The 12876-nt window shown below is 55.9% G+C and overlaps 1 protein-coding gene across 1 annotated transcript in view; it reads left to right on the top strand.

Annotated features, from left to right (window-relative positions):
• GRK5 (G protein-coupled receptor kinase 5) overlaps window positions 1-12876 on the top strand; it is a 186461-nt gene that overhangs the window by 131172 nt on the left and 42413 nt on the right. The window contains exon 3 of the mRNA XM_037059653.1: window positions 4118-4230. Within this exon, the coding sequence (XP_036915548.1) occupies window positions 4118-4230 (113 nt within the window). The remainder of the gene's footprint in view (window positions 1-4117; window positions 4231-12876) is intronic.

Below are 12876 nucleotides of genomic sequence, written 5' to 3'. Positions count from 1 at the left end.
AGCCATGGACGCCCTGGTGGGACAGTGAATCCATCCCTGTCCCCGTGGCACCTGAGCCCAGCCTGCCGTCCCAGGGTGTCTCCCACTGCCCTCCTGTGTGCACAGTGGCTCTGGCCCCTGCCTGGGGCACTCGCCCTGGCCAAGGGCACAGCTCGGTGTCCTGGAGTTTCTAATGGGCTTTTTAGAGCTGCTTTTCGGCCACCTTCCTTCGGACGTGCTAACGCTAGCTCTGGTGGGCGAGGCCACCAGACCTCGCATGGCAGCCGAGGCCACTTTGTGTCACATCACAAAGACCACATCCGGCTGCTGAGGCTCAGCCAGTGTGTGTGAGGGGTAGCTCTTCCCACCCACTTTTCCACGGATCCCCCCAGGTGTTGAATTCCAGAAAAGTCCTAAAGTTGAAGGAAACTTCTAATATCAAAAAGCAAGAGATCTTGGAAGGAAGTTTGCTGAAAAATGAAAGACCTGAAAGAATGAGGCTAGAATGATCAGGCAATTGGTGGCCACTTTGGGGGCAGGGGGCCCTGATGCCCATGGAATCGCATGTAACAACAGCATCTTTCTGGCTTGGAGGGAAGGACCAAGGAAGCACGTGGCCCGGAGCAGGATTTTCGTGTTGCAGAAGAGCTGGTGTGTGTGTGGGGGGGGCACAGCACACGTGTTTCAGGGCTCAGTGTCCAGAGGTTTTCCCCGCCTGGGAGACCGGGATGCAGGCAGAGAAGACTCCGCCCCTCTGCCTGGGCGCTCCTCCACACCAGCCCCCCCCCACCCCCCAGCAGACCACACTCCCGCTCTGACTCTGACTCCAGCCTCCTCCTGGCACCTGGATTGACCCCCAGAGCCCTCTTCCTCCTTCTGTGGCCTCCTCCTCCGTTTCTAAAGGAAGTACACACATTGCACCTTGGTTTTGGTGGTGGTGGTGGCGGCCGGTGGTGCTTCCTTGGAAGATAGGCCCGTGTATCTTCACTAAAGGTTGAGAAAATAACCTGAATAGTTGGTTACAGATCCTTTCATCTCCTCCCGGCTTCCAGCGGGCGGCGTTCTTGCCTGGGATCCTCTGCGCAGCCGGGAGTGGCCCAGAACCGAGGTGCCGACAGCTTGGGTTGGGTCACGTGGTGTTTACTGTGCTGTGAGTTTATGACAGCCTTGTTTCCACACTGACAGCAAGCGCCGTATGGAGAGAAAGCGTGCTGTCAGATGGACCCCTAGGCAGCCACAGCGCAGCAGGCGAAGCCTCATAATTGCTTTTGGAAAACGAGGCGGGCGGCGGGGGGGCTGGCATCACGTAAGCAGTGTGGGGCTCCCTGCCATAATGGAATAAAACTGGAATTTGACATAAGGCAATTTGCTTTCCTTGGGTGTTCGTGCTGGGGATGCTCAGCAGGTGGGAAGGACAGGGCATTTGTTTTCCTCACCTGTGGGCGGCACCTGGCGGGGGAGGCAGAGAGAGCCCAGGCTGACTGCAGGGGGCTGTGCAAACAGGTGCAGGCCACAGACCCGCCACCCCGGGGCTCCCCGCTCCCGGACCCGGGAGCTAACACTCATCCAGCTTGACATTTTATTACTGTCATTTGGGATCTTGTCTGCTCAGTCTCCCCACACACTGCCTTTCTAACAGAATCCAAGATCCCCGAGGCCTGGGACCGCACCCCGTCCTCGCCCCCACCCCCTCCCGCTCGCGATGGGGGTGAGTGCTTGTTGGAGTGGCTATTCCGGGGCCGTCTGTGTGTGTGGAAGGCTGGGCTGAGTCAAGGTGGTCTTTCGAGGCTAGTTCAGCCCCCAGCCCACTGAGGAGGGGGTCCCATTGAGCAAAGTATCCACTTGTGAGAATGAGTGGATTTAATTGCAAGACACAGAAACCTAACCCCACTGGGCTCAGCAGAGATTCTTGCAGGGGCATCAGCATGGAGGCACGGGGCTGGCCTGGGGGGCTGGCTTCAGGGCACCTGTGATACTCGCGGGGCACCAGGCTTCTCTCTTCGCTCAGCTCTCCTTCCCCTGTGCTGGCCTCAGCCTGTGTGGACTCTCGCCACCTGGTGGGAAAGACGGTTGTGGGAGCTCTGTGGTGACCAGTGCTATGGCCTTGTCACCCCAGAGAGGAGCCAGTGTCTTTCCTGGAAGTGCTAGCAAAAATCTTGGAAGGACTCCAAGACCCATTCAGGTCACATGAGCCTGTGGATGTGGCCATGGGAAGAGGGCTCTGATTGGCTAGGGCTGAGTCACGTGCCCATGAGGCTTAGAAGCAGTCAGCTCCCTTAGAACCTCAGGCTGGAGTTTTACAGAGAGAGAAGGCTCCCCAGAGGAAGGGCGAGGGGACAGGCAGAAAGTCCCCATCCACGATGATGATAGATGGTGTTTGTTAAGCATTGCCTACATGCCAGGCCCTGCTCTGAGTCCTTTCACCCCATGGTCTTATTTAACCCTCAGGACAGTCCTTGGAGCTGGGTATGATCACTGTTCCCAGTTTACAGGTGAGGAAACTGAGGGATGGAAGTGTCAGGTCCATTGCCTCAGGTCCCACAGACAGTTAGTGGTCAGGCTCGAGTTTGAACCCCGGCGGTTTAGCTCTGTAACCCACACTCACAGTCCCCAACCTCCGTACAGGTAACAGCCTTACCTTCCCAGGCTGAGCTCTTTGGGCGTGGAAATGAGTTGGCGTGATGGCTGTGTTCCTATCTGCCCTCGTGTTCCCTGACCCGAGAAAAGCCCTCCAGGGCACGATTGTCCTGGCTCCTCCTCTGCACCTGGCAAGGACAGTCCATCCTGCCATCCAGGAAGCTCCCCTAACCCAGGCCTAACTCACCCACCTCCTGGTCTCCCCGTGTCAGCACCTGACTGTGCCTTGTGCAGCTACAGAAGCAAAGGGTGAACTTGCAGTGCTCGAGAAGGTTCGAGGCAGCGTGTCCCGGTCAGTCCTCTGAGCATCCTCCTGGCCGGGGAGAGCCTCTGGCAGAGCCACGGCAGCCAGAGCCATGAAGGGACGCCCCTCGCTCCAACCTCCATCTTACTTCCAACACGTGCCTTAATATTTTTCAGAGGAAGACTGAGGTCCAGAAAGGGCAAATGGGTTTCTTGAAGTCACACAGCAAGTCACTGGCTAGGCCTCTGGGCGTGGAGTCTTGCCGTGTACTTTCACTTCAGAACTTTTTCGGCTCCTGAGCGGCTGGCTCAGCGCTGGTCACTTTCTGTCTCTGTGCCCCTAGCACCTCAACTGGGAAATGCAAATTTTTCATAATCTGGAGCACCCTAAAACTGGATTTTGCTCCAACTTGGCAAAAGTGAAATTTTTTTTACTATAGTTATTAGGGTGCTTTGAGTTATAGGTAATGAAAATTTTTTTCCAACTGCCCAAAGCCAAGCTCATTAATATGTTTTTCAGATATGTTTGGGCTGCAGGCATGGTTTGATCCAGAGCCTCGTGACATCATAGGGCACCGAATCTGCTTCCTGTAATTCTCCCCATTCTGACCTCCTCCTGTGTCAGCCTCAGCCACCCGGCGGCAGCCTCTGGCCGCAGCTGCACACCCAGCACCCAGAGGGAGAGAAACACCACTGCTCCACAGGCCAGGCAGAGTCTGGGCTTCCCTCTGGCTTTCCCGGCTTGGGTCTCATGCCTGCCACCCTCATCCAGTCTCTGTAACCAGGGAGTGTGACGTGCTGGTCGGCCAGCCGGGGGATAGCCATAGTCCCCAGAACTGCTGGCATCTCCAGATATACGTGAGGGCATCGAGCAGGAAGCGGGCTGGGGGTGGAGGCTGGGCCCTAACCGGCACCTTCCTCTACCTAGGGTGTCCAGCCCCGGGCCCGAGATGGCTGCGAATATGGCCCAACACAAAATCGTAAATTTACTTAAAACATTATCACATTTTTTTGTGGTTATGTGTTGCAGTGTATTTAATGTGTGGCCCAGAGACGCCAAAAGGTTGAAGGTCCCTGTGTCTACACCGACCTTGGCCCCTCTGAGTCTACAGAGTGCAGAGATAAATAAGGGCTCCTGAGAGTGTGCCAGTCACTTCCCTCTGTCCATCTGGGGCACGACATCCAGGTGTGGGTGGATGGGATGGCCCTGCCTGGCCCCCGCCTGGGTCTCACCACATTCTTATTTTCTTGTCTCCAGACAGAGATTACTGCAGCTTATGTGACAAGCAGCCGATTGGGAGGTTGCTTTTCCGGCAGTTCTGTGAAACGAGACCTGGGCTGGAGCGTTACATTCAGTTTCTGGACTCAGTGGTAAGTCCCTGGTCCTGGGGGAGGGAGGGCCCGTGGTCCTCTGTGATCAGCGGTCGTTTTCCTCCAGAGGAGAAGGTGGACCACTGGTATGAAGAATAAAACTGTGGCTCAAGAAACGTCCAGTGCAGACTCTGAGAACGCAGACTTGTCTCCAGGCGCTGGATGCCCGTGGGCCAGCCACCTCCACTCTGGGCCTCGGTTACCACTGCTTCAAAGTGAGGCCCTGTCAGCTCTCTGACGCCGGGAGCCCGGGTTATTCGAGGCCGTGCGTGGGCCAGCTGTGTGGCTTTCCCAACCCCTCAAGGTCGCTCTTGAATTCCACGGCCCCTCCCCCAGCCGAGAATCCATTTTCTAAAATTCCAAAGCTTGTGTTTGTGTACTGGTTTCCTGTCTGCTTACTGGCTAGAAGGCAATCTCCCTGAGGCCAGGCTCCCGGCTTCCAGGGCACCCTGCCTAGCACAGTGCCCAGCACATGCAGGGGTTCAGTACCTGCTCATGGAATGAACGCAAGTTGGCAGTTTCAGGCCAGTCTGACAGCTGCTGGCACGTGTGGCCATGAGTCACACTGTGGCGACTTCCTGCAGACATCCTGGTCGCTCACTTGTTTAACAAATGTGGGTCGAGCAGCCTGGACTCTGAGGGCCCAATGTGGGGACAGGCGGGGTTCATCAGCGCTTGCTCAGGAAGGCAGGGCTGCTCAGCCCGGCCCACTGCCTTGTGGGTTTCTGTCCAGGGTGAAGGGTGGAGACCAGTCGTGACAGGAAGGGGTTCGTCTAGACGCCCATTTCCAGGGCAGGGGGCCCAGGGGCTGTCATTTCCTCCAGGCCTCCGTAGCATCATTGGCTGCAGCGCCCCCGGCCTCTGTCCTGGTGTAGGGGACGGCCCCGTAACACCCAAGTCTCTGTGTCTTCTTCAGGGTCCTAATGTGGATCTTTAGAGCCGCAAGCCAAACAGCCCACTGACTGTCTCTTTCACAAGTCATGGGGGCCCTTCAAACAGTCCACCTGTCCTAAACCATCTCAGAACTTCTCCCCCGGCCCCCCAGACTACCAGCCCCGGCATGTTTCCTATTCCAGAGACCAGCACCCCACAGCCACCCCAGCCCGGTCATTTGCGTCATGTCAGCCCTCTCCATCCTCATCCCTTCCCCCGCTCCATCACGGACCGTGTGCATGGCTCCTTGACCTCTCCCAGACCAGTTCCGTCCCCTCCTAGCCTTGGTCTTGGTCTTGGTCTTGGTCTTGGTCTTGGTGCAGCTTCTCTGCGTGTGCCGTGTGAGCGGTCACAACATTCTCAGCCGCGGTTGCGCAGCAGAACACGGGGCAGCCCCATAAAAGCAGCAGGGCTTAGGCCGGAGCCCAGACTCACAAACGTGTGTCTCTGGGAGTGGGGCCCTAGTGTCTTCGTGACTTTGTATTATGAGAGATTTCAAACTGTCGCAGGTAAAAGTCTGCAGGATAGTACAGTGAACCCCCACGCGTCCCTCACCCACATCAACACGTGGGAACTCAAGGCCAATCTTCTTCCACCCTCCCCCTCCTCCATGTGTTTGCAGTAGGTCTCACATGCATTGTTTTGTCTGTGAACATTTCACATGTAGCTCCAAACGATAAGGGCTCTTTAACAAAACCTCCCACAACACCATTCCCGTAGCTAAAGTATCATTCTTTCCCATCACCCGACACTAGTCTGTGGCCCCATTTCCAAGTTTCCCGTCCTTGTTGCAAATGTGTACCTTAGCAGTGTCTGCCCGCCTCCCAGGTTCATCCAGAGGTGTGTTCCGTGGTCTGAACTCTGTGCCCTCATCCCCATGTGCCCTTCAGTGGGTCCCCCTGGATTTCTTGTAAATCCATTTCATTGAACCCGGAAACTGAGGCTCATTTCAATCTGGGGGTGAGGGCACTGACTTTGTAAGTGGTTTCATGTTGTGTCAGGGGACACATAGTGTCCGGGTGGCCTTCTCTTTGAGATGGCAGCAGCCACTGGTACTCAATACCAAACCCTGTTGATTAATTAGGGGTTGCAATGTGATGACGTTCTATGCTGTCATTCCTTCTTCATTTGCCAACTCAGAAACGCTGTTGATCGCTCCTGTCGGGTTACCCAGGGGTAAAGCGCATACAAGAAATGCTTGGTTCTTTCCCCATCTTTATATTTTCAAAGTACCAAGTGGTTCACTAATAGTAACCAGTTAGAGTGTTAAATGTGCGGATTTAAACAAGGTGCGTTTTGATGCACACTAGTCATTATTTGTGTTGGTGTTCTATCACTGGCCAGTGGGAGCCCTCGGGGGGCTTCTGAGCCTTTGAGAGGACCCTGCGACCTCTGGCAGCCTCCTGGCTGCCTGGCGTAACGTGCAGTTCGAGGCTGCTCTGCGGTTTCCTGCCCGGGACCTGGAGCTCATCATTTCTCTGAGGAGTCCCACTCCCGTTGCTGGGAAGTGGCACCTGCAGACCAGTAGTGCGGCACAGGGGCGCTCATTACCAATGGGCTGGCCATTCTCTGCAGCAGACAGTGGCATCCTGCTGTACTGGGTGTCCATGGTTGGGAAGCACTCACGTCCAGGACAGAGTCCAAGTTCTGAGGCTGACTTACCAGACCTTCTGCCAACAGGCCCCTACCCACCCTTTCATCCTCAACCTTCCCCAGGTCTTTCTTGGGCCCTACGTTCTGGCCCCTGCTGGTGGTGGCTGTGGCTTGCCAGGATGGTTGAAGACCCCTTGCCAGGATGGTGGTGGCTGGAGTGGAGGGAGGAGGGCAGAGGGATCTGGCAAAGGGGTCAGTCATGCCAGACCTGTGCCGTTAAAGAACTTTGACTTTAGTGAAACGGGAGCCCCCGGAGGGCTGTGAGCAGGCAGTGGCACAGCCCCACTCAGGTCTTTAAAGGACCCTCCTACTCTGTGTTGGGAACAGGCTACGGGGGGCAAGGGTGGGAATGGAGCCTTGATAGGAGGCTCGGCAGCAGTCCAGGTGAGAGCCGATGGCAGCCCAGGCCACGCTGGCTTGGTGGCAGTGGTGGCATTGGGGGCTCTTTGAAAGCAGAGTTAACAGTGTCCCCGGATGCATAGAGGGTGAGAGAGGAGAGTTACGGGTGACCTCAAAGTGTTGACCAGAGCCACAGCAAGGGTGGAGTCGGCAGAAGGCTATGGGAGGCTCGTTTGGGGGTGGGGGGGGCAGACAGAAGCTTCATTTTAGGTGCACGCCGCTGAAGGTGACCATCAGACATCCGAGTGGATGTTCTAGGGGAGGGTGCTCAAGTCGGAACTCTGTGAGAAAGGGCTGGGCTGGAAGTGGAAGATGGGCAATGTTAGCATACAGCTGCATTCAGAGCTGTGGGTTGGACGAGCTCACCGAGGAGAGGGATGTGGATGGAGAGGAGCTGGAACCCAAGGACGGAGCCCTGGACCAGGGCTGCTCTCCCTTCGGAAAAGATGAGGCATTGGCAGCTTGGGGACTTGTCTGCAGTTGATGAGGCAGAGCAGGGCCAGGCTAATCCCAGGAGCCAGTGGAATTTTCCAGCCACGTGTCTTGTTAGACGGTTACGGTCAGTTTGAGAAGAAGAAAGAACCCGATGGATGCCGTTCTCATTCAGGCCATGCAGACGTTCTCTGCTGCTGGGCCTGTACCGGGAGCTTTTTTTTTTTTTTTTTTGGAAAGGAAATGTGGGCATGGCTGCCTGTGTTGACGTGACGAATGCTCTGTACGTAGGCCTTAACGCAGCCGCCACTCGAGAGGCTGGCCCCATCCCCTGCGTTTTGTCTGCATCTCTGGGAATTATCGGGGCCTTTTCATCGCCCATCCTGACGTCAAAGGACCAGCCTTTGGAAACACCTCTTTTACGCACGAAGACTTTATTGAGTCTTCCAAAGCTGGCGCAATTCTCATCTGAAGTGCGTTTTTTTTCCTTCCATCCTGACTGGAACTCCGAGGAGGGAGGAGGTGGCGCTGTCCTGGGCGTCCAGTACTACCCAGTGCTCCTGGCCCGGCCAGCGCCGTCTTCACCGTTCCCACCTCTGGGCTGACTTTCTGCCAAGTGCAGCTCATTAAAAACAACCGTCCCCATTGGGCTCTGACGCAGCCGCAGGAAAGGCTGACCCTCCACTCAGTCTTCGTGTCTGAGGTTCTCTGGTCAGGCGGAAGGCTGTGGCCGCTTGACAATGGGGCCTGGTCATCGGGGGTTGGGATGGGGGTGCAGCAGAATGGTCTGTGCACCACCCACCAGACTGCAGGGTGATTCAGTCTTAGCCGTGGTTGTCGGGGGGCTTCCAGGAATCTGAGGACTCCCCCTCCCACTCCCACCACGAAAGGGAGTCACTGACCTAAGTCAAGGCGATGACTAGATTTGGCTTGAGGAGGGCAAAGAGGATTTGCCCAGCTGGTCAAGGGGTCAGAAGGGGTTCCAGGTCAGTGCAGAACCCCCCAGGCCAATAGGGTCCTGCCAGGGCCTTCTTACAGATGGACGTACTTCTTCTCTAACGTCTCTCCTGGAAGCCTCGCAGGTATCTCAGCTCCTGAATCCCTCTCGTGCCCACACTGGGGGTATTCTCTTGGGGATGGGGGGGCCTGGCAGGCCCTCAGCCAGACTCAGTTCGTGTTTGCTGGCCGTCTGCAGGGTGTCACACGGTGTCCCAGCAGTTGGAGACGACGTGGTGAGCCGGGGAAGTACAGTCCTGCCCTCAAGGAGCGTGCTTTTGGATTACATGAGACATTAAGACATAAACAAAAATTGGACAAAGTCATAAACTCACATTAACCATGAGTTCAGATGCCTGTTACTTGTTGCTTTGTAAGAAATTAGCTCAAAACTTAACAGCTTGAAAATGACCATAAACACTGGCTGTTGGCAGGAGGCCTCGATTTTTTAAGGGGGGGGGAACCTGTCCGAGGGGCCGCTTGAGTGTCCTCCCAGCATGGCTGGCGTTCCCCAGAGTGAGTGGCCCGAGAGCACAAGGTCAAAACTGCAGTGCCTTTCACAGGCTGGTCTGGGAGGTTCCTTATTGCCACGCACCTAACATCGTACGGTTGCCCAGGTTAGTCCTGCTAGGTATGGAAGAGGCTTCTGAAGACCATGAATAGCAGGAGCGAGGAGGAGTCAAGCCTCTGTTTTTAGTGACGGAAACTGGCCATGACATGGAGTTACAGTTAGCAAAATCGTGCATCAAGAAATGCCAAAAGGAGGCCCTGGCTGGTGTAGCTCAGTGGATTGAGCGCGGGCCTGCGAACCAGACAATCACTGTTCGATTCCCAGTCGGGGCACATGCCTGGGTTGCAGGCCAGTTCTTGGCAGGGGACACACCAGAGGCAACCGTACATTGATATTTCTCTCCTCTCCTTCTCTCCTTCCCTTCCCCTCTAAAAGATAAATAAATAAAATCTTTTAAAAAATTTTAAAAATAAAAGAAATGCCAAAAGGCACCCCAAGCTATTCATTGGCCCAGAACTACAGAAAAGAGCTTGAAATCAGTAAGCCATCGCCTGGATTTAGATGCACCTGGTTATCCTGAAATTGTGTTGTGAAATGACTTGGTGTGAAATGAAACCACTAGGGGAACTAAGTATTCTGCTTCTTTTATTGACGAGAAGTGGCAGATACCCAGTATTTGTCTTTCTGCCATCGCTGTGGCCTCCCAAAAGAGGGAGGGTGGGAGAGAAGGAGTCAGTTTTGAGACGGACATAGAGAGCCTTGAACAGCTGGTGAAGCCAGACCCTGGGAGCAGAGTGATCTTGGAAAAGTGCCCCTAGTACTGCTTCCCCGACAAGGTAAAGGTAATACAGGAGTTCATCAGCACCAAGCCATTATCACACGAAATGTTAAGGGACTTGTTTAAGAAAAAGATCAAAACTAGCAACATTAAAAAAGCACAAATTCACAACTATGAAAACTGAATCTGAAAAACAAAAAACTAAGCAAACCGCCAAGAACAGGAACAGAATCATAGGTATGGAGATCACTTGGAGGGTTATCAGCAAGGAGCAGGAGCAAGGAGAATGGGGGAAAATGTGCAGGAATTAAAAAGCATAAATGGGCCCTGGCTGGTGTAGCTCAGTGGATTGAGCGCGGACCTGCGAACCAGACGATCGTGGTTCGATTCCCAGTCAGGGCACATGCCTGGGTTGCAGGCCAGTTCCCTGCAGGCCAACTCCCAGCAGGGGACGCACGAAAGGCAACCATACATTGATGTTTCTCTCCCTCTCTCCTTCCCTTCCCCTCGAAAGATAAATAAATAAAATATTTTTAAAAAAAGCATAAATGGTAGGTATAAAATAGCCAGGGGATGTTAAAAGCAGTATAGGAGATGGAGAAGCCAGAGAACTTATATGTAGGACCCATGGATATGAACTGAGGGGTGGAGTTGCTGGAGGGGGCCAAAGGGAGAAAATTGGGACAATGGTAATATCATAATCAGTCAAATATATTAGAAACAACAAGAAAAGTGCCCCTTATAAAATGGTCCTTCTCGATGCCCACCCATTCTTCCAGACAGCACAGCTCTCCTGAAGCTGCCGTGTTCCGAATGACGTCACCGCCGAACTGCAGTCAATTGGAGCAGGGAGTTGCCCATGCACTTCTTGGGCTTCATAGACGTGAGGGCAAGTCCTTCTCTGGTGGAGAAGGCTTGACGTGAAAAAACCTGGGAGCCGTGGGCCGCCGTGTCTTCTGCCCCTGGAGCGACACGTCTCAGGCAGCACTGAGAGAAGGAGGCCAGCACGTGCTTGCATGCGCGCGCACACACACACACACACACACGCACACGCACACACACAGCGGGTGAGAGCAGGTTCCGGAGGTGCTCGTACCCCTGTCCTTGGCATCCTGAGTGAGCCCAGCTGCGCTTCCATTCTCCCCACAATCTGGTCATCCGACCCGTCCTTGGGTTCGGGGACCCAAGAGAGGACAGTTTTGCCTGCACTAGAGTAGCTTGGGACTCTTTTCTCCGAGAACCAAAGAGTGATGGGGAGAGCTGAAGACCTCTGCCCAGAGAAATGCTGTGCGGGGCTGGGGGAAGAGGGGACGCAGCTGGACAGAGGCCAGTGTGGGGACAGGGGCGGGGAGGGGGCCCTCAGGGCTTCAGCTCTCGGGAGGACGGGAGGCTGATGGGGTGGCAGGAGGTGGCAGCACAGTTTCTCTGACAGCTGCGGGCAAATTTACTCCCTCCCCTCACAAGAGAGGTGCGTCCCTTCCTTCCCTCCTCCTTTTTAGCTCGGGCCCCGGGCAGGTTACGTCTCATAAGCTGGTGACTGTGGTCCTGTCAGGGTGGTCTGGGGGTCACCCAGGGGCCACTCCCACTGCTCAGTCCATCCCAGTGTGGCCAGCGGCCCACCCCACCCTCCCTTCTCTCTGTGGTCCTGCCCCGCCTGTTGTCCTTGGGGGGCCAGTGAATCCCCTCCCAACCAGACCCAAGTGGGCCACTCAGATGGCAGCTGGAGATCAGAGGAGAGCCTGTCTGACAGGTCCCCAAAAGAGGGGTGCAGGAGCCCCTGTGCGCAGTGGGGGAGGCCGCAGACCACTACCCTTCCCCCACACCCCCGCCTGCCCCGCTGCAGCTGCAGGGTGGAGAGTGGCCCCCTGGGGCAAGGGCCTCCCACGTGGTCAGCCCGAGGCCAGTGGGGGCGGAGCCGGGTGTTCCTCCAGAAGGGGCCCTGGTGAAGCCACGAGGTCAGCCAGGCACGTCACTTGTCCCCACCGTGAGGACACTGGAAAAGCTGACCACATCAGTAATTACAGGGGCCGGAGGTGGCAAGACCTCCTAGCGTCTCTGACTTCAGCTTCCTGTCAGGGCCGAGAGGGTCCCCAGGAAGGGAGGTGGCGTGACGTCTGCAGCCAGTCGGGGGCCGAGAGGAATTCGGCTCAGACTCTGCTCTTCCAACCGGCTTCTCTGCAAACACGGCGGGTCCCTGTTTGTCAGCTTGCAGTCTTCACGCTTTAAAAAATCACCTGAGGGAAACGTGTCATGAGAGAGGGGACACCTTCCCAGCAGCCTTTTCTGGGATTGATGGCGTTACTAGGACAGGCCGAGAGGATGAAGCAGCAGGTCCACAAACTAGGGTGTCCACAGGTGTTTACACTCCTTGGCAGCTGCAGGTACATAAATAACTTTTTGTCTTAAACTCGGTGTAGCTCTGGTCTTTGTGGGGGGGCAGCATCTCCTCCTCCAAGGTTACCCCTGTGTCTGGCATGAATCACCGGGCCAAGCACAGGCTCACTGAACGACGCCTCCCTCGCTCGGGGGCACCTCGGGTGCGTCTCGGGCAGCGGAGGCCCCTCCGAGTGGACTGGTGTGGGTGCCCTTTGGTGCTCTGGCTGCTTGGGCCGAGCTTGGGGCAGCAGATGGTTTCCAATGGACGTTCTGGCAGAGGGGGCAGTGTGTGTCCCCTCTGTTGGGGGTGGGGACAAATCCCACCCCCTCTCTGGCAGGAGGGAGCCCTCTGACAGATGGCAGCCCCAGGGGCGTGCCTCGCAGGCAGCTTACCGCTCTGATCGCTGAAGCCATTGGGTGGCCACCAGTTCCCAAGCCGGCTCTAATTGTGAAACCCCTGGCTGGCGGCCCCGCCTCTTCTTTGCCGCTTATGTTTTCTGGTTGAAGCCGATCTCAGCGGCTTTTGCCCACCACCTGGGTGAGGGTGTCACCCCAGCAGTGGGTTTCC

This window comes from Sturnira hondurensis, unplaced genomic scaffold (genome assembly GCF_014824575.4).
Source record: "Sturnira hondurensis isolate 20B ecotype Veracruz unplaced genomic scaffold, ASM1482457v3 Scaffold0011253, whole genome shotgun sequence".
Classification (NCBI taxonomy): Eukaryota; Metazoa; Chordata; class Mammalia; order Chiroptera; family Phyllostomidae; genus Sturnira; species Sturnira hondurensis.
The sequence above is the reverse complement of the archived record's forward strand: the minus strand, read 5'-3'. Positions and strand labels throughout refer to the sequence as shown.